This window comes from Sebastes umbrosus, chromosome 1 (assembly GCF_015220745.1).
Source record: "Sebastes umbrosus isolate fSebUmb1 chromosome 1, fSebUmb1.pri, whole genome shotgun sequence".
NCBI classification, from domain to species: Eukaryota; Metazoa; Chordata; class Actinopteri; order Perciformes; family Sebastidae; genus Sebastes; species Sebastes umbrosus.
Window position 1 is genome coordinate 29,138,091 of NC_051269.1, and position 21,007 is coordinate 29,159,097.

Genomic DNA, 21,007 nt, shown 5'->3' on the forward strand with positions numbered 1-21,007 from the left:
TGGGAAACTTTGGCCAATCACAGGTCATTTCAGAGACAGAGCGTTCCTATTGGCTGTTCATTCAACGGAGGCAGCTGTCAATCACTCATGAACTCCGATCAAACGGTCAAACTAGGCAGCGTTGATCAAATATGAATCAATATTCTGTTACCGTAATGCCTATTTCTCACCTCAAATGTTTTCAGGAACATCTTGTAGTGTACTGTTTAGTTGTAAAATGAGAAAGTTTGCTCCGGCTGGTGGGCGGTGCTTGGTATTTCCTCAACTGATCTCAACATGGCTGCTGGCTCACAAACTTTCTCAGCAGCAGCATTTGACCACCTGAACGGGCTGAACGGGCTGCACACCCTGTACGCTGTTGTTATTGACTGGAGGTTACACCCCCACGTGGGGCACAAAGGCTGTTTGCAGACGCCCAGAAGCGTCCCAAGAATAGCAAAAATAAGAAGAAAAGAGAAAATACAGGCAGAGGGCTGCAGGGTCTCACCACACAGAAACAGAATCCACCACACTTCTAGTGGGGCATAACTGATGATTGAGAGGGATTATTTTTAGTCTTGTTTTTTTAGGTAAGTCTTGCATATTATACCTTTAATGGTGTCTGTGTGCTTCCTATAACTAGTAACGAGTGTGCACTAGGGCCCATCGTAAACCGCCACTGCTCCCTTCTCACTACACCACCCAGCTGGCTTTATTTAGAAGTCAAATGGAATGCAAACATTCAACGCACCATGCACATCGACAACCTATTTTTATTCCCATTTAACAATGAATAATGCAAAATCTCACAAAGGTAGCATGGCACTTTGTTAAAATGTAGCTTTTTGTAAAGTAATGACACTAGTCCCTACATTGTCGCCTCTGACCATGTCTCAATCAGAGATCTCTTTTTAAAGGTCCCATATTATGCTCATTTTCAGGTTCATACTTGTATTTTCTTGTTTCTACTAGAACATGTTTACATGCTGTAATGTTCAAAAAACAGTTTATTTTCCTCATACTGTCAGCCTGAATATGCCTGTATTTACCCTCTGTCTGAAACGCTCCATTTTAGTGCATTTTGACTGAAATGCAACTGAATTGCAACACAATTGCGTTGCTAGGCAACAGCTTGGGTCCATGTGTACTTCCTGTCAGCTCATGACATTCACATACACCGCAACCAGGAATAAACTGGGACACATTTAGAATATTTACGTTTAAAATGATGTCAAGGGTCTAAATATTGTAGATTCGTGACATCACGAATGGGCAGAAAAGACAGCGTGTTTCAAATGCAGAGTTTCTGAATACGGGCTGTGTGTATTTCCCTGTGGATTAAGTGTTTTCAATACTTTCACAGTATTTACATAGGACTTAAGCCTGCCGTATAATAAAAAAAAATGAAAATCTCACTTTTTTATAAAATGGGACCTTTAAATGTATTGTTTGTATACATAATGTTATTATTACAAATGTAACACTTCAGATCTGTCTCTATCTCTCTAATAATGTAACCTAAATAAATACACTGTGTTCAACCAAACTTTGTCTGCACCACTGCATTGGCAGTCTCTGAGGAATCAGCTGCTGATCTGTGGAAGAAACCTAAGTTGTTCACAATGTCTGCTTGCTTTCTCTCGTTTCGAAACGTTCACAGTATTTATATAGGACTTAAGCCTGCTCTATAATAAAAAAAAATGAAAATCTCCCTTTTTCACAATATTGGACCTTTAAATGTATTGTTTGTATGTCTGCTGCTCACTTCTCATTTCTTTGTTGTAAAACACTTTGAGCTCCATTTTGTTTATGAAAGGTTTTATATAAATAAAGTTTATAATGATGATTATTGTTATTAGTATTAGTTATTAGTAGCAGGCTAGTATTGTAATGTTATTATTACAAAATGTAGCACTTCAGATCTGTCTCTATCTCTCTAATGTAACCTACAATAAGACTGGTGGCAAAGGACGTTAAAGAGGGACACAAATACCCCACACCTCACCTCCATACCATTATTGACACACAGTACACCTGAACTGAATGGACTGTAATCCTGTGCAATATGCTGCCTTCCACTGTGTAATTGTCTGAAACATATTAATTATTTATTTTTTTAAATATTTTTGAGAGTTACAAGTTCTTTTGACATGGTCATGGAGCATATACTGTATATTTGTATTCTGAGGGTATCGTTCCTATGCAGAGGGTAGTTTATTTTATTTATTGACTACATTGAGGGCGTTTTATGTTCTAATAATTTATTTATTTATTGTGTTGATTTGAATGTGCTACTTATTTTCTACTGTAATTACCTTGTGCCTTTTCTACCTTTTTTTTTCTTAAAGCTGACTCGGTGTAAACTGCTCAGAATCCCAATGTACTTATAGCAAATGGAAAATAAAACTCAAATAAAACTCTTGAATCTTGAATCTTAAATAAATCCACTGTATTCAACCAATCTCTGTCTGCACCACTGCATTGGCAGTCTCTGAGGAATCATGCTGATCTGTGGAAGAAACCTGAGTTGTTCACTATGTCTGCTTGCTTTCTCTCGTTTTCTTCCTCGGAATTTCTCTTTGCACTTGTAAAATGAAGGAGCATGGCTTGTTGTTGTTCTCAGGAATTTGGGTGGGTGGGTATAGGTGTGCTCACACAGACATAAAATGTACCAGGTAGGGGTAATGCAACACCTAAGGTCATTGGTGCATCAAATCACGTGACCCAGCTCTTCCACTCCCATGTCACCTTGCTGTTCCCTCCACCTCCCTCCTCTGTCCCTCTGTCTGTCTGACGCAGAGGCGGTGTGCAGAGTGTCAGGTGTCTCCAGGTTCCACTAAAGGAGTGACTCAACGGAAGTTCGCACAGGTAAGCCAAAACTCGGAGCAAAGATGTGAAAATATATGTAAATAACTCGAGCTATTTTGAAAAAAAAATACCAAATGTATGTCTGTAGGCTTTTTGTTGGTGTTTAGATGGTTGGTTTTTATTATAATAAGACACGTGCTCATATATACTCTGTCTTGCTCTCAAAGGACTTCTTGTCTTTTCGAGATAATCGATGCCAAACCAGTCCAGCTGCTATAAGCTAATGCTTTCACTTTATATTTCCCAATTTAAATACAATTTACATGTAACAAAATGACATAAAAGTATATAATATACACTGTATAGCATATAATTAGGCTGCAGTTTGGCTTTTTTATGCCACAAACGTCCTCTACCTGGCTTACAGTGTTACCTGACTATTAAACTTCTTATTAAATATCATGTTGGCCTCTGAGCAGCAATCTTCAACAAACTGTTTTATCGATTCTTCAGGTCAAACTCAGTTATTTTCCATACAAACAACATATTTTGTGCTTTTTGTTTTAATAAGAATTGCGTCTTGGCTCAATCATGCGTTAAGCAATGTGGACTCCTCCTTATACTCATGAGTCATACTGTATCTGGTGTTCTTCTGGTTACTTGTTGTTAAGGTAAACTTGGCTTTAAAGCGAAGGTTAAAGGTCAGTATGCACCTTTCACTGATAACAAGGTGATGGAGATGAAGCACAATGCTGCTGTTTAGATTATCAGATTTCAAAAGCTCATTAATCAGATAGCCTGTGGTGTTTTTTAGGCTCCACTTGCAGTGTAGCTACCTCACCCTATGCAGGCTGAAACAAACAGGGCCACCTTTGTTTACATTTTGTTAATAGTTACCTCTGATTAAGGATTTAATAAATGTTCTCTCTCCCAAATTAATGGCATCAGAGGTGGGAAGGTAAAGCAAATAGTGCAATGTGAAGCTGATAGTGTGGCAATTTTATAAAAGATTAAATGTACCTGTTGTCATACAAACATGTTAAAATGCTAATTAATAATAGTTATGCAAACTGTACCTCTAAATCCTATAATGAAGAAGTTTCATTAACAACTAAACCAATTATTGCAAATCTATCTATCATCTGTTGGACTTGCAAAGGGTTTTGCACATGTGGTATATGGGAACTTAAATGTGTTACAAATTGTGGTTTGTGCAGTTTGTATTTTAATTTGAATAGTGACCTACATGTCCTAATCAGTGAGATAAATTGGTAATAATAGAAGACAATATTTACTCTGAGGTTTCCAAACTAGGTCACACAAAAGACAACCATGTAAAGCACTAAGATTGTTTTCACATACAGGAAAAGCATGCTATGACCCCACCCTACTCCTTATTTAAATCCCAAATATTTCCTGCTATGTGTTGATTTTCAGCAGCTCTGCTACTCTCTCTGTGCACTTTTGCACGAGTGAGACAAAGTTTGAGTTTTTGATTCTCAACCCACGTCGTTTTTTGCACGGAGTTCATGTGTTGTCTCTGTTTTCTTCAGTTGCTCTGGCTTCCTTCAACATATTTGAGGATATGCAAAAGACTCTAGACTCAGTCCACATGTGTTAATAGCTCCTGAGAACTGTTCAGGGTGTGTCCCTACCTGTCTGTCTTTCAGCGCATGCTGGTCCTGCAAAAGGACTAACATGGTAGAAAGGACAATGATTTCAGCATGGTCATCAAGTTCATTTTTTTGTGCTTAAAACCAGGTCCATTAAATAAAACCTATACACAGATAGACCCTAACCCTAATCCATAGACAAGGTAAGCTAACTTGCCCATCAGGCCTCAAAACCTGTAGCAACAGTAAACAGCCCCGAAGCTGTAAGAGGCCTATTGAGCAGTGGACCATCCTACATATCATTGTGTTGTGTCTAACTATCCGTATCCGCCCATCTAGAAATACAAACACTAGCCTGACAGTAGATTTAATTAATTACATTAAATTATTACATATTATTAATATGTTATAAATATCTAAACCGGTAACTGTGTAGGTGATACAGTCAGATGTGTAGTTGCATTTTACAGTTGTTGATTTTTTTTAAATCAGGGCTGTGTTGAAATTCAGTTCAGTCCGAAGTCCTCACACTACTTGTCACCAGTGTCGCTTTGCATCTGAGCGGTGATGTAATCGGTGCACCTGAGCGAAAAGGCCCAGACAGTAAGAGAAATGATTATTAGGTCTATCAGCTGCGCACAGTGGTGATTTAAACACATGGTTATAATATACTGTCTGAGCACTAAAAGGGGGATTCATGGTCTCCAGACACATAAACTGCATCAGAGGCTCATCATCCGTCTGTAGCACTTATTTAAGTGTGGGTTTGTTTGTTTGTTGGAGTGAAGTCAAAGAAAGACTGTGTGTTATACAGTGTACTGCTTTCCTCTCTGGTCTTTTGTGAATGTTGCCCGTGGCGAGTTATCCTCTTGTAATGATAACGTGCTCGCACTCTTGCGTTTCCATTTTGCAATCATGTGGCATGAGCCGGAGGGCAAGTTTGAACATTTCGACCTGTTTGTTTGCATGCATAGTTGCATGATCACATATATGGGCAACCACTCTGTGGTATGTATGTCAGGAAGTTGAGTTGTGATAAGAGGTAAACACATGGAGAGCATCTTACAAACTTGCACATCAGTGATCTCAGACAGCAGATAGTTCTAGAGCTGCAACAATTGATCAGTTGTTATTGTTAACTATTAAATTAATGGCCAACTATTTTGATAATTTGAGTAATTTTACCCCTGCAACAACGTAGTTGGGGGTATATAGAGCGTCCGTCCTTCTGTCCGTTCGCGTGTCACACTTTCGTTTCTGGAGCAGAACTCGGAAACTATTTAACTTAGGTACTTCAAATTTGGTATGATGGTTGACATTGGAGTCTAGTTGTGCCTTTTGGGGGTTAGAAGTCCTGGGAACCCAACATTTTTGAAATTTTGGCAGAAAACTGTGATTCCATTAATTCCAAAGGGGCAAAACCTTTGGCCCTACTTTAGTAGGGGTCAAGCAGTGAGCGGGGGTATGTGAGCCATGCTCACTTTTGCCTTGTTTTTTTAAAGAAAGAAAGTCAAAATACGACATTTTATGACGTCATCTTGGGCTTTGGAGAACACTAATTGACATTTTTCATAATTTTCTGAAATTTGTTGGACCAAACAACTAATCGATTAATTGAGAAAATAATCAACAGATTAATCGACAATGAAAATAATCATTAGTTGCAGCCCTGGGTAGTTCAACTACATCCACAAACCTGGACTCACATTTTCTGTCAAATGAAAAGTAGACTGGTGAACACATGCAGACTTGAGGATGAAGAGGAGAATTTTATTATCTTGCTAAGAAGCAAGTCAAAAGTTTGAGAAATAATTTAGAAGTGAAGAGTTACAATCAGGTGTAGTAATGAACATGGCTAATGGTTGTGTTTGTATTTCAGGTATCGAGATAGCTGCCAGAGATGGAAAGCGGTCCATTCAATCGACGGGCCTGGGCGGCACAGTCCCTGCGCGTCACTGCGAAGGAGCTGTCACTCAGTGGCCGAGGGAGAAACAATGCCCTCGCTGAACGCTTCTCTAGGTGAGTAACACCTGGTTTTAAGTCATGTTTGTTGTTAATTTACACTTGGAAAACTATCTGTAATATGAAAAAAATTATAATAAATGCATTTCTAGATAACGTTATCATGTTTAGCCCTCTTGAACCTTAATTACATTTCCAGTTCCATCAGTGTTTTTTCAGTTATTAGACTGTTGTTGAGTCTGCTTGTGCGTTTAATTTCTGCAGCCAGAAAACAAGTGATTAACCTTTTAACTGAGCTGATGATGTATAGAAAATTACCTCTCAATATTTTTATGATTTATTTAGGGCTGTCAATCGATTAAAATATTTAATCATTATTAATCGCATGGTTGTCCAGAGTTGATTGTGATTAATTGCAAATTAATCAAAGTGTGTCAGTGTGCTGACTTGACTATGACTTTGCCCCAAACTGCATGTGATTATCATAAAGTGGGCATGTCTGTAAAGGGGAGACTCGTGGGTACCCATAGAACCCATTTTCATTCACATATCTAGAGGTCAGAGGTCAAGGGACCCCTTTGAAAATGGCCATGCTAGTTTTTCCTCTCAAAAATGTAGTGTAAGTTTGGAGCGTTATTTAGCCTCCTTTGCAACAAATTAGTATGACATGGTTGAAACCAATGGATTCCTTAGGTTTTCTAGTTTCATAGGATACCAGTATCTTCACTCTAGCTGTAAAAACTGAGCCCGCTACAACCTCCGAAAGATTGATTGCGTTAATGCGTGAAAGAAATTGGTGGCGTTAAAACGAATTTGCATTAACGTGTCATTATCGCATTAACTTTGACAGCCCTTGATTTATTATTTGGTATCAAACGGTGCATGTTTAAAATGCATAAAGAATACATCTTCTCAATTTGTCATTCAATCTAAAAAATATGACCCTCTAAAAAATTAAGAATTATAACTGAAACTAAATTGAAATTATATGTAAACAAGCTGCGAGCTAAAATAAAATCAAACAAACTAAAATCTAAAAAATATTTTTAAAAATCGTAGTTTTCACAGCGTTGAACGCCTTGCAAGGTTCTTGAAAGAAGAAATGGCACAATTCTTGTTTTGATGTTTTTGTTCTGAGTCACCAGAGGTCACTGTTGTTTCTGTGTCTCTCAGGTATCAGAGAGCTGCTGAGGTGGCAAGCACCGAGAAGAAAAAAGGAGTAAGTATGTAAAGGATAATTCAGACATTTTATTTCTTGGGGTTTATGAACTAGTCGTGTACAAAGTTTCTCACATGAAAATCTACATCCTGTTTACAGCATTTTGATAAGCCTCTCCTAGCAAACTACATGATTTAATGAAGGGTGTGTATGCTTCATGTCTTGCTCCATTTGCTCAGTAGCTGCTGGTGCTAAGATAATTACTGCACACACACACACACACACACATTCACCATGCCAACACACTGTCTGTCCGGGCCAAATGTCTTGTCTCGGCTGACCTCTCATTGGCCACTTGTTGTGATGGGCAGGCTATCAAACCCATAATCCTACTTTGGTGTAATCCCCTTGAAATGCTCTTTGTGGCTCCAACTGTAGGTTAGCTGCTTTGTCAGTGTGAAAGACTCATAAACAAAGCAGGACAGAGATTAAATGGGTAACTGATCAGCTAATGCCATGGAAAAATATAAGGTAATGTTTCTGTGAATGTGCTTAATGAAATGTGTTTACCAGTTTGTGAGCCAGCTGCTTTAAAAGCCTGTTAACTCCTTTGTTTAATGATCTGGTTGGTAATGACAGTTATAATGAGGCATTATTTGTTTTTCACTCCAGTAGAAACGTGATATGAATGTACTGTATGTGTTACTTACTTACACGCAGCGTTCAAAGAATAGAAAAGATGATCTGAAGGCAAATTTCTGTCCGCAAGTTTACTTTATCAGGTTCATTCTTTATACTCATGTCAGGGTGATTGATTCTTCATTTTCAGGAACCAATAGTATGTATGGATATGAGATAATGACACTATTACAGGGATACTGAAGTCTAGTTCAAATAGAGGATAACACAAGTTTGAATGAGCAGCGCAAAAGACCATCTGTCTGTCTGTGTGTGTGTGTGTGTGTGTGTGTGTGTGTGTGTGAGGGGGAGTTGGAGGCAGGGGGGGACTTTTCAAACACAACAGTGAAACGATTAGTCCATTAGATAAATTACATAGATACAACATGTGAAAATTTTAGGGCTGCAACTAATGATTAGTTTCATTGTCGATTAATCTGTTGATTATTTTCTTGATTAATCGATTAGTTGTTTGGTCTTTAAAATATCAGAAAATGGTGAAAAATGTTGATAAGTGTTTCCCAAAGCCCAAGATGACGTCCTCAAATGTCTTGTTTTGTCCACAACTCAAAGATATTCAGTTTACTGTCATAAAGGAGTAAAGAAACCGGAAAATATTCACGTTTGAAAGCTGGAATCAGAGAAGTTTCACATTTTTTTCTTAAAAACTCAAACCGATTAATTGATTATCAAAATAGTTGCCGTTTAATTTAATAGTTGACAACTAATTAATTAATCAATACAGCTGTAGAACATTTGCTGCTTTTCTCAGAGGCTGAAGCAGGAAACACAGGATCAGCAGTGATTCATGGAGAGACCTTCGTCTGGTCAGCTAACATTACTGCCAAGCAGGCGAAATATAGAGTGATAATTGTGGTTTTAGCTGACGTGTGTCGCCTCACTGTTTTGCTCGTTCATGTCTATGATGACGCATCTCTTTGCAAATGATATAAAGCTTTGACTGAGTTAATTTTTGCATGTAAACTATTAATTAAAAATCGATGCAGTGTTTTTGAGAATCGATACAGTATCACAAAACATAACATCGCGATATTCGATATTTTCTTACACCCCTACCCCCAAGATGAATTGCTTGCTTGATGAATGCTTTCCTTGTAATTGTGTGGTATGTGTCTTCTGACGCTGCCCTGATGTGGACTCAAGTTATCATCTGTCAATAGAGCTTGTTTTTTTTGGAACAGTAGATGTGAGAGTAGAGTAGAGTATCTAGTAGAGTATCTAGTAGAGTATCTGAGCTCTGAATAGTGTTTAAAAGTATCTATAAAACTCTGTGACGGCTAGCAATTCAGCTTTCATTTTTAATGGCTTTTGTTCTTTTATTGTCCCGGTATTTTTCCCTCCATCTTAGTGTGTATTCTGTATTTTGTGTCATTTTCTTTGCCTCATCTAAAAAACCTTTGTGCCAGTCTGTGAAAATAAGTGCGATGTAGACACATTTTTTAGTGCGGTTATCTTCAGATATCACTTGTGAGTGGAAAAAATGTCAAAGCCACAAACACAGCGAACAAAGAGTTAACTTTTCCCTGAATGTATCATTTCCTGCTCTGGTTTCCTAGCTATTCTGACTCTCTCTCTCTCTCTCTCTCTCTCTCATTCACTTTCCGGGTGTTAAAGGGGCTGGACTAGCTCTTACGAGTAGATTTTGTGTAGCTGCTAACATCTGGGAGAGCTCCGTCTCTCAGCACACTGACCTGTAAAGAAGGACCAACCAAAGGACTCTCACTTTCCTTGCTGTCAAGTTGTGGTTACACCTCATTTGGGTTCTCCAACACGCATTCACAGAGGTTTCTTTTTCTTTTTGTCTTTTGCTTTAAAAAACGGGAACAATCTTGTCACTGTCCAGTCCTCTCCGCTCACCCTGGACTTGCCTCACAAAGACAGTAATTGTGCGTTTTTTGTGCACTTTGGGGGTTTTGTCCCTTTTGTTCACTTCTCTATTCTTATGTTCTTATTTATTTCGTCTTTGTTTGTTTGTCTGTGTTTGTGGATGTTCATATAACTTATTTGTAGATTTAGTTTGATGTACTAATACAGTAGTTCAGTGTGTGTTTTTGTTTGTTTTTCATCTCTAATAATCTTTAAAATAAGTTTAAATTTGTTTTTTTGTGGAATTGTGGTTTTCATAATATAATAGTGTTTAAATGTTTCTCACTGACCTCAAGTCAGCTGGGAGGCTCGCCTACAAAAGCTCACAATGTGTTCTAAGATTTATTAGTTGATTAGTTTACTTATATGAGAGTGATTTATTGGAAGTCCACATCCTCTTTCTTCAACGTGTCATTCCTCTTTCATAATTAAGGAAGTTCCCGGAGGTCACACGGCAGTAATGTGCCTCCTGTTGTTCTGTTTGCTGCTCACTATGTTTTATTGTCATGACCGGCTGAGTGGTGAACAGAGCTTTCCTCAGTGTGTTTTTTGGGAAAGGTGAAGTTGTCGCGTGGAAAGGAATGCGACTGTCTACATGCTCAGCCCTGCTGTTTCCATCTTGAGCCAATCATTGCCTTCAGCGGCCGCAGCAAAACATCTACTTCCTGGACCAGCTTTGAACAGCTGTTCACCTAATCTGTCAGTGAAGCCAGGCTCACATTCTGGCATTTCCTCTACTCCGTCGTTCTGAATTGGGCTTTTAAGCTGTTTGTTGCCAAATAGAAATACTTGTTTTAAATGAGGCTGTAATGACAAGAAGAAGAACAGACTGTTGCTTTTGATTGAAAGTGTTTGCGAATTCATTCATTCATAATTTTCACTGTTTTCTAATCTCTTCTTGTCTTCCTCGCAGTCTTCTGAGGTTGCGTCACCCTCGCTGCGAACCGGCAACCTCAGCGCTCTGAAGAAGCGCTGGGAGCAGGCACAGAACAAGCCTTCTACCGTCCCGACTCCCAGCCAGTCCAGCTCTCGCAGCCGGCCTCTTGCTCTGTCCAGGCCTGCTTCCATCATCGAGCCCTGTCCTCCGTTAAAGAGCCCCGGCCTGCCGACCGCTCAGGGAGGTCAGTTTACAGCCAGTCGTGTCCAGCAGTCCGCGGCAGCTCCAGAAGGTGAAGAGCAGAGAGGGATGGACGGGGATCAGCTGACACACCGTGAAAGACCTGACAAGCTTGAAGAGCAAGTTCCAACCAGCCCCCGTGCCTCTTATGAAAAAGCCAGTGTGCCACTGAACAACCTGAAGATGAAGTTTGAGAGGGGAGAGGAATCCATGGGCAAGGTAAGCCGGGTTTCCACCAAGATGTTCCTAGTAATTTTAGTTCCTGGGCTACTTTTCAAGGAACTAAAAGGTTCCTTCAGCCCATTTTTGTCTGCGTTTCCATCGTGGTCTAAAGGCTTGCAAAGATTAGGCAAATTAGTCCGCCGACGTTTGAAAAAGCAACATGACATGTTACGGAGAGATCAGATTGTTTTCTGCTTTGGCAGCCTCTTCTTCTGATACATTTGAGACACAGATTTCCAAGCACTAGGATGTCCTCTCAATACATTCATTATTACATTATTTAAGTATCTACAAATCTGGCACAAAAGTTCTCAGTTTAGGCATATATTGGACATTAATTGAGATCATATTTGTTTCCATTGATGCTTTGCGAATGCTGTGCGTCTACTAGCCACGTTTCAGGCACCACAATGTTGATGGTTGAGATTTACTGCACTGATGTTGGTCAGCCCTGTAAAACACATTTTCTGAACCCCTCTTGAGAAAAAAGGCAGGATGTTTTTCCCATGCGGTTAACTTTATGTTGCGTAACATGAAGCGGCTTTAATCAGCATTATCTTAACCACTTAGATCCTCATTTACGTTATGAGGCTTGCACTAATTATCCAGCCTGACAGGAGATATTAAACTAAACAGAACACAGTAATTAGTAATATTATTTATATTGTGACTCTGGGAACAGAATTGCCAGATGGGAATAGTTAAATATCGTACCAGAGGCTTAAAATTATCGTATTTTGAGGATAATTATCGTACATGAGTCATAATCACGAAAACAAATGGCATAAATGTGTAATAATTTTACAAAACAAGTATTTAAATAACTTTTTGACATGCCTACAAATCTACCCACAAAGTTTTAGTTTTTTTTTAACGTAAAAAAACTAATAGCTTACTATTACAAAATTAAATAACAAGACAGCACGATTGGAAGCCTGTTCATTTTCTGCATGAAGACAGTTGAGGCCATAAGATAACTAAATAAAGAAATAAATAAACTGGTGCAATCAAAGCTATATCTTCTGCAAACTCTCAAATGAGCGTCGAGCAGCCGGAGGGAGAGAACGACAGCCGTGCTTGCGAGTCACGTTCATCAACATCGTAGCCTACACCAAGCATGATTGGCTGGAAAGAGGTCATGTGAGAGAAAGAGAAGCGTAAACACAGACGCAGGATAGATCCGGAAATGAAACCAACTACTATTTGTAAGCATCACAAAATGGTCAAACTATTGTACATTATGGCACTTTAGGCATTGTTTATCGTACATCAGACAGAGGGCAAAATGATCGTACAAATACGTTAATTATCTGGCAACGCTGTCTGGGACTATGTAATTAGTTTAGTTTAGTTTCACATGTGAAAGAAAAATAAGAAGTCACCATAATGATAACTTTTCCATCCAGCAATAACAGTTAAAGCCGAGCTCCTTTCTTTGACCCTAAATACTAGCATAGTTATGTGTTTCATATTCTTCCTAGTGTTCTCTGTTCCCTGTATTTTCTGAAGTCGTCTTGTTCCACCTGGTTTTTGGCCCGTCCCGTCCCCCCCCAACCATCTCTGTCTCTCCCTCTCAGCCCAAAACAACAAGCCCTCCTCTCTTCACCTTCCATAACAGAGGAATGCAGGAGCATTCCTGACCCAGGGCCGTTTCTTTCTTCAGACAGAGGATCACCTCTGAGGAGCAACTGGCGTTATCTCACTTTACATTAGGCACAGTGTGTATTCTGGATTTACAAACAGTCCTGAGGCCTGTACTACGAAGCAGGATTTGCGTTTAGCGATGTAACTTCAGGGTTAACTCAGGGTTTTCTGTCCTACGACGGTGGTTCACTTCTTACCGGGGTAGATCACCATGGTAACTTATGCTGAACAGCTAACCTGCTCCGGGGCAGGTTATGTTCCAGATAAGAGATCAACTAGTATAAAAGCACCAATCAAAGCTCGTTGTGCAGATCGTATGATAATATTACACAAATACGAAGAAGTGTAAATCATAAACCAGGCTAAAAGCAACACAGTTTAAACTGATGCAGGAAGGATAGCTGGCTGTATGCTGTTTCTCAAGTCCGTTTCATAAAGAAGGCTGAAATAGTCATACATGCCATATTACACTTCTGAAAGCTATTTATACATCACTGCCCCATCTATATCTTCTTGAGTATTCCGTTAATTAATAAGTCTGTTAATTTACACATTCACACATCTGCATTTTTTTCTTTTGCCAGCTGTCCTTCCTGCATTTGGCAGCTTTAATTGTGTTAATTTTATTCTGGATTATGTGTTTGACTAATATTATAGTTTGCACTTTGTTTGTAAAATGTGCCGCTCTGCTGACAGACTTGTTTGTGTCTGTGATTGGTCCTATGCTGCAAACAGCGCCCCGTTTATGTGAACGCGCTCATAGCCAGATTGAGAAACCCTCGGTTGAGTTACCGAGATGATAACCACCTTCGTAGGACCGCTTAGCAGGATCTCATTTGTTAGGGTTAGTTAAGTCAGATAAACAAGAAGATACCCCTTGGTATGTTGAACTCGCTTCGTAGTACTGTCCTCTGGGGTTCAGTTTTAGGTTTTGGTTTTCCAGTTTTTAGGTCACATTGTGCGGTTCGGTGTAAATGCAGCAGTCATCACACCAAGTGAACACAACCCTCATGACTCGTGTCCTTTTTCACTTAACTGTCACTTTTGGTACCGTGTCTCCAGCTCTCTTAAAATGCTTAACAATATGACTAACAGCATTACGTCACCGCTAGGAAAGAAGAAGTAAAAAAGCTGCTGGTGAACATTTACAGGGTCGACCAGGAGTGTTGTAACACTCGCTCTGTCAATACTGGCTGAAAAGGTTGAATTTCTTCTTATTCAGTGAACACAAGTACTGCAGGTTAGTGCACCCGTGTCCTCGTCTAACTGAAGCTTTGAGTGCTTTCTAATGCAGCTTGTGTTTACGTGGAAGATGGTGGCACAACAGGACTCCACAGACCAGTGAAGCAGCCTGAAGGAATGGGCTATTTGAATTGGCCAAAAGTCTTTTCCACTGGTGTGTGTGCAGGATAACTGCTGAGAGAAACGGTCTGGTTTATTCATTAGAGTTGGTGACACGTGGGCACATACAAAGCTCGTTCTTTTAGTAAAGTGCAGTGGAATCGTTTTGGTGCTTTGGACTGCAGGTCAAAGGCATGTTGGTGGCTGTCCATGCAGATGCGTGATAATTTAAACTGAGATCAAACTGGCCAACGGTAATAACAGGAGACTCTCGTACTAGACTTGGTTTATCTTTAGTGAAGTGTTGCTGACATGGAGCCTGTAGTTTGAGTCAGGATCAGTTGGCAACCTCCGGGTCTGAGAAGTGAAGCCAATGCTGAAGTGCCTTAAACTTGCATTCTTTCTAATAGCCAGCAGGGGGCGACTCCTCTGGTTGCAAAAAGAAGTCTGATTGAATAGAAGTCTATGAGAAAATGACCCTACTTCTCACTTGATTTATTACCTCAGTAAACATTGTAAACATGAGTTTATGGTCTCAATCACTAGTTTCAAGTCTTCTTCAATACAGCATGATGTTCATTTAGTAAATCATGGTCCCATTTAGAGTCAAATAGACCATAAAGCAGGGTATGCTTTAGGGCGTGGCTACCTTGTGATTGACAAGTCGCTACCACTGCGTTGTCCGGTCTGGGTGTTGTCTGTGTTTTCATCTTAGAGCTTTAACCCTTTCACAGTGTGTTTTCAGTTCAGGAAAGTTAATTGTAACATTTCGGTCACCTAAAAATGTCTTATTCAGCGTTCGGTAGTACTTAGCTCCACCCTCTCACTTCTGGTTGCGAAGAACTAAGATGGCGACAGCCAAAATGCCGAACTTGAGGCTTCAAAACGGCAGGTCACAAACCAGTGACTATGTCTACTTACTATAACAGGATTTAAGGTATAGAGTCTCTGAAGATGTACATCTGTCAAAAATAATATTCTGGACAATACCTGAAACAATGAAAGATATTTTAAGTTAATTTGAAAATCTGTGGCTTTAGCTATATTTTATAATTTTATGAGGACACAACCGCTTCATATCTTCTATCAGTTTTACACTGAAGGTACTGCTCATGTTCCTTAACACAGTGCTGACCTGGTTGGGATGCTTTTACACCAGTCGGCTTATGGCTTGTGATATATCCATGTGGGAAACAGGACAGGCAGCGTCTCACATACCAGCTGTTAATCTTGTAGTTTAACCTGAATATCTTTGTCTCAGAAATAATTAGAATTTCTGACACTCTCTTTCACCTTTACACTGGTTGTGTGTATTAGGTAACCCGGAAATTTGCTAAATCTTGCAAGAACTTGCAATAAATCTTGTTAGACTCGCTGCCCGACAACCTATCTTAACCATAACTATTCAAGGTCGATGCCTAACCTTAACTGTCATGTGAGAATTTCCCAACTTGTGGGTTACCTTCTAGGCACGACCCTTTACACTAATTGCCAGAGGCTAAATTAGTATCCTTTAGTATTAAATCACACACAAACTGAACCACTTTCACAATATGTTGTTTTAGTAAAAATCTATTCTGTCCATTGCTGTAAAACCTGCAGAACAATACTGACGAGTAAAATTACATTTTCTATGTAGGTCCACTTTATTGCATCAAAATCTCTTATGGCCTTCACATCACAGCAGCATGGTGGTCTTAAGAAACTCGTATCAGATACAGAAACGTAAATGCAAAGGGCCGTTTTTTTATGAGAATGTAAGAGTTATAGTTTGTTTGGCTGAACGATATTAAAGCTTTGTAGAATTGATGGATGTTGCAGATAAACAAATGTCATGATTGATAAATCCCATAAACTAAAGCTAGGATAGGAAACAGGGATGGTGTTGCACATTCTTGGTGCACATATGAGTTTATAGCCCCAGTTTTATGAACTGATTCCACCAATAATTTTCCTCTCACAGGGAGGCAAGACAACACGTATACGCAGTACTTCATCTGAGGACATGGACCAACATGGCGGTAAAGACAAACACACACATAAATACACACAGTCCTTTGACTAATTAACTGAGGCTTTGTACATCATTGTGAAGGTGATGCCATACAGAGAATTAAATTAACTGTCATCTCCTAACCACTAAACTTTAATGTCAAAACTACTGAGTTACAAGCAGTTTTGTTTCTGGAACACAATAGTACGTGCCACAACTGGATCATGAATAATACTTTAAAACCGAAGAGTTTGCAGTTTTAGTGAAATGCAGACGTAGTTTTCATGTGAGTTTACTACAGAATACAGTAAAAGCATTAAGTGTGGGTTGTCTCTTCTGCTTTAGGTCAGTCTGTGCTTGACAGAGTGTTGGAGTCGACGAACATGAGGGAGAAGATGGCCAAGTACCAGGCTGCTGTTTCTAAACAAGGCGCCAAGCGCTCCGTGAGTTCATACAATTCAAATCATATAACTATAAAAATATAATCTCTAAAATATGAATGAAATATTAAACTTTTGTAAAAAGAAATATTCAAAACCACAAAAAGATAGTTTTTAATGTGTTATAAATTAGAGGTTAACAGTTGGTGTTTTTAAAGGCCAATAGTCTTAATCTTAAATAAAGCAATTTTGATCGCAGTTTAACAAAGGGACAGTTTTAATTGATTGTTGTTTATTGTTAAATAAGAAATGTCTTTTCTAAATTAATGGGAATTAAAAAACTTCCCAATAATCCATAATTGTTGCGAAAAAGTAAATAAATAGATACGTGATCTTAAAAAAAAAAGAAAAGTAGATTGCCAAACTCAATGATCATCACAGTATTTCCCAGATCATTGGAGTTTGCTCCCACATTAAAACATAATATAGTTGACACCTTTAGACTTTTAAAAATGGTCTGAAATAAGTCAATTTTCATGCACTAGGCTTTAAGATGACTGAGCTCCGATCAAATTTGTTAACAAGCCAAAAGCAAAATTGACATGTAGTAATGGAGGCAACATGTTGCATTGGTGATTTACATTCTTAAATACTTTCTCTGCAGATCTCCCCACTAACTAACTAAACTAGTTTGTTCATTGTTTTGACGTCTTCCTTTTTCTTTAATTACATCCTTCCTGCCTACACCATAAATAGAGAAAAATACACAACAGTTCATTATGTAACAGCCAGTTGATACGAGTGTTTGTTTCCCTCTTTTCTTTCCCTTTGTGTTTCCTCCAGGGTCTGACTCCAGAGGTGCCTGCTCCAAAAACATCTGCACCAGTAAATCAGAAACTCATTGCTGCACCTGAGTGCAACGGTGAGACTTAGCGGATACTCCAAGGACGAGTTCACACATTAATGTTCTTGATATAGTATTACCTGTAATATAAAATGTGAAATAGAACATTAACTACAATATTAATATACTCAAATAACTTTGGCATCCAGAATGAGATACAGTTTGGTTTGATTGCTCTTGATTGTGTTTCGTCTGTTTCAGGGGAGAGCAGCGAGCAACCTAAAGCATCCAGGGTGAGTTAGTCATCACAAGCAGGAGACATGCATGAATCATCAAAAGAAAAATCAAATTTCATCCCTTGTTGATTTTGGATATATGTTGCTGTTATTGTGTTTAGAAGTTCAGCCCCCCGGTGAGGGAGACGTGCATCGCTTGTCTGAAGACGGTGTACCCGCTGGAGAGACTGGTGGCTCTGCAGCACGTCTACCACAAAAGTTGCTTCCGCTGCATTCACTGCAGCACAACGCTCAGGTTAGTCGTTGCATATGTCCTGAATTTTCATTCATTTGATTTGATTTTAAAATGCCTCCTCAGTGGGATATGTGCAGAATAATATCTTTGCTACTCTCTCTGTATTTCTAGTCTTGGGAACTACGCCTCTCTGCATGGCAACGTCTACTGCAAGCCCCATTTCAGCCAGCTGTTCAAAGCTAAAGGCAACTACGACGAGGGCTTTGGCCATCGGCCTCACAAGGAGCTTTGGGAGCCTCGAGCTGAAGGAGAGGAAGGCGAGGAACCGGTGACGCCAAAGGAAAAAGAGGTACCAGCAGCAGCAGTGGTGACCCGTCCAGCTGAGAGCGTCTCAGACAAAGAGGAGACCCCGGCTGTGGAAACATCCCCACAGGTTAAGGTTACAGACCTGACAGCCTTACTGGAGACACGTGTGCAGACACGTACCAGGTCTGATGAGCAGCTTGAATGTATGGAGAAGCCAGCTGAGAAACGCAGGCTGAGGGTCGCCTGGCCTCCGCCGGCTGGCGAGGGCCCCTCTGGGACAGAAGCACTCAGTCCAGTCACGGAAGGAGTGTCTTCAGGCCGACCCTGGAGAGCCAAGTGGCCCCCAGGAGACGAGGTGGCTTCATCCTTCCAGAGCACAGAGCGGGCTGAACTGAAAAGCCTGAGGAGGAGCTCTTCTCTAAAGGAGCGCAGTCGCCCTTTTACAATCGCAGTTAGACCCAGCCCCGCAGCCAGTCTGGTACCCAAGGAACCTCGCCGCCCTCTCAAATCCCTGCTGGATTGGAAAACATCATTCGAAGAAAAACACCAATTTGAAGAACCACCCAAAGAAAACAAGCCAGAGATTCAGCAGGAAAAGAAAGAGAAGACGAAGCCTCAAATACCGAGCGAAGACGCCGCAAATGCAGTCGAGGATGACGTGGAGACCGATGGACAAGAGGTAAGAGAAGTACAGAAAGGAGAGGCAGCAGCAGACAAGGTGGCGGCAGAAGAAGGCTCTCTTAGAAGCATCTCCCCGGACATCTCACCGTCCCCCTCTCCACCTCTCCAGCCAAAACAGAACCGCGCCTCCCAGGATGTGGGCTTCTGGGAGGAGGAGAAAGAAGGAAGTGATGCCGAGGAGCTGAGTGCGGAGGATATAATCAAGAGGAACCGCTACTACGACGAGGAGGACTCTGACTCATAGGAACATCTTATTGTCACATCCATCCACCACATAACACTCTCAGTTCATATAGATCACAAATGTAGCTTTGCCAGATTTTATAGTGTTATAGGAGAGATGCAAAAAAACAATGTAATAGGTGTGTATACGTGCATTTATATTACAATAACTGCCTTTAATTGTTAAAGTACAAATGTTTGATTTTTTTTTTTACATTTGAATTATATACTGTAAAAAAGATCTAATACAGCTTTTATATGAATCCTGATTATACTGGAAGGTGGGCCTCTATTAAACTGAATCATCTCTTGATAATTACATTCACCGTCAGTGGCGTATTATTTGCATGTAGTGTGTCCAAAAGCCATTATGCTTCATGCGGCACTTTAAGTGCTTTTTAATGACAGACAGTACCCTTCTGCATCCAGTCATTATGTGTATTTTTGCCCTTCCTAGAATGCAGAAAAGACCTAAATATCTTATACCAAAAAGCGCACACCAGTACTGTATTTTTAAGATGTTTTTGGAGAGTAAATGTCTGGGCCTTTTGCGGTTCATATGTTTACATATTACCTCAATTTAAATTGTAAATTGAAGAAAAATACAAAACAGAACCTAAATGAGAAATGTCTGGATTAGATTTTAGCAAACCAACACAAGTACTACTACTATTACAATTAATGGAAATGTTAAAATACTGTATAGCAGACAATATGCAGCACCTGAACATACAAACAGATGAGTCGGTAAACCTTAATAACACCATCCTGCAGGGGGCTCTCTGGTTTGGTGAAGAATTTTCCTGGTGCTGGTCCAAAATCTGCTTCTGATCTGTTCTAATCAACATTACCACAATATTGGGAGAAAATATGATTAATCAAGGTTTTGACTGATAGCTATCCTTTCAGTCTAATAGTATATAGTATACAGTATCATCTCCTTGGGCCTTCTGGATTTTTGTTTTCAAATATGATCCACTTTATTTGGTTTGTAAAACACTTTGTATTTTAAAATGTGCCGTGGAATATATGTTTCCCCCGCAGAATATTTTTTAATAATTTGTATGATGACACATTGGGCATTACAGTCTGAACTGTTGTTGAAACACACCATTAAAATGTATCAAGAAGGAAATCCAGAGTTTGCCGTCCATCCGGACTTTTACTTGAGTTCATAAATTAATGCAACATACTAAAAACCACAGAAGTACCAGCTTCCTGGTGAGTGCACTTTTTAAACAGAAAACAATTGTTTTTAATCAACAGATTTCTTCTCTTGCAGGCTACAGTCAGAATATTATCTTTATGAATTTATGTCTTGTTACGAACGGTCATTGATGCCATCCATTTGAGAAGAGACCGTCATTATAACAATTAAGCCAAAGAAAAAGCCCACTCTTAACTGAATGATGGATATTATCTCCTTTAGAGAACTTGGTTAAATAGATTTTATTTTATTTTATATATTCATAAGGGCAGTCAAAGTTAATGCAATAACGCGTTAATTTGCAAATTCATTTAACGCCACTAATTTCTTTAACACATTAACGCAATTAGGTTGTAACGGGCTCAGAAGGAGGTTAGATAACTAATACATTTTGGCTTGGAAAAACTGGCATGGCCTTTTTCAAAGGGGTCCCTTGACCTCTGACCTCAAGATATGTGAATGAAAATGGGTTCTGTGGGTACCCACGAGTCTC

At 39.6% G+C, this 21,007-nt stretch overlaps 1 protein-coding gene across 2 annotated transcripts; it reads left to right on the plus strand.

The window, feature by feature from the left end:
• Window positions 1-2,692: 2,692 nt before the first annotated feature.
• On the plus strand, window positions 2,693-20,442 carry LOC119494539 (LIM domain and actin-binding protein 1-like). Of its 2 annotated transcripts, XM_037780496.1 has the most exons (10): window positions 2,693-2,847; window positions 6,280-6,419; window positions 7,536-7,581; window positions 11,000-11,422; window positions 16,374-16,431; window positions 16,749-16,846; window positions 17,627-17,705; window positions 17,889-17,920; window positions 18,025-18,158; window positions 18,270-20,442. In XM_037780496.1, the coding sequence occupies exons 2-10, from the start codon at window positions 6,301-6,303 to the stop codon at window positions 19,327-19,329; spliced, it is 2,049 nt and encodes a 682-aa protein (XP_037636424.1). In that variant the 5' UTR covers window positions 2,693-2,847; window positions 6,280-6,300; the 3' UTR covers window positions 19,330-20,442. The 2 variants fall into 2 exon arrangements, with proteins under 2 accessions (XP_037636424.1, XP_037636433.1); XM_037780505.1 differs by lacking the exons at window positions 2,693-2,847; window positions 6,280-6,419; window positions 7,536-7,581 and adding an exon at window positions 7,969-8,052.
• The last annotated feature ends 565 nt before the right edge of the window (window positions 20,443-21,007 follow it).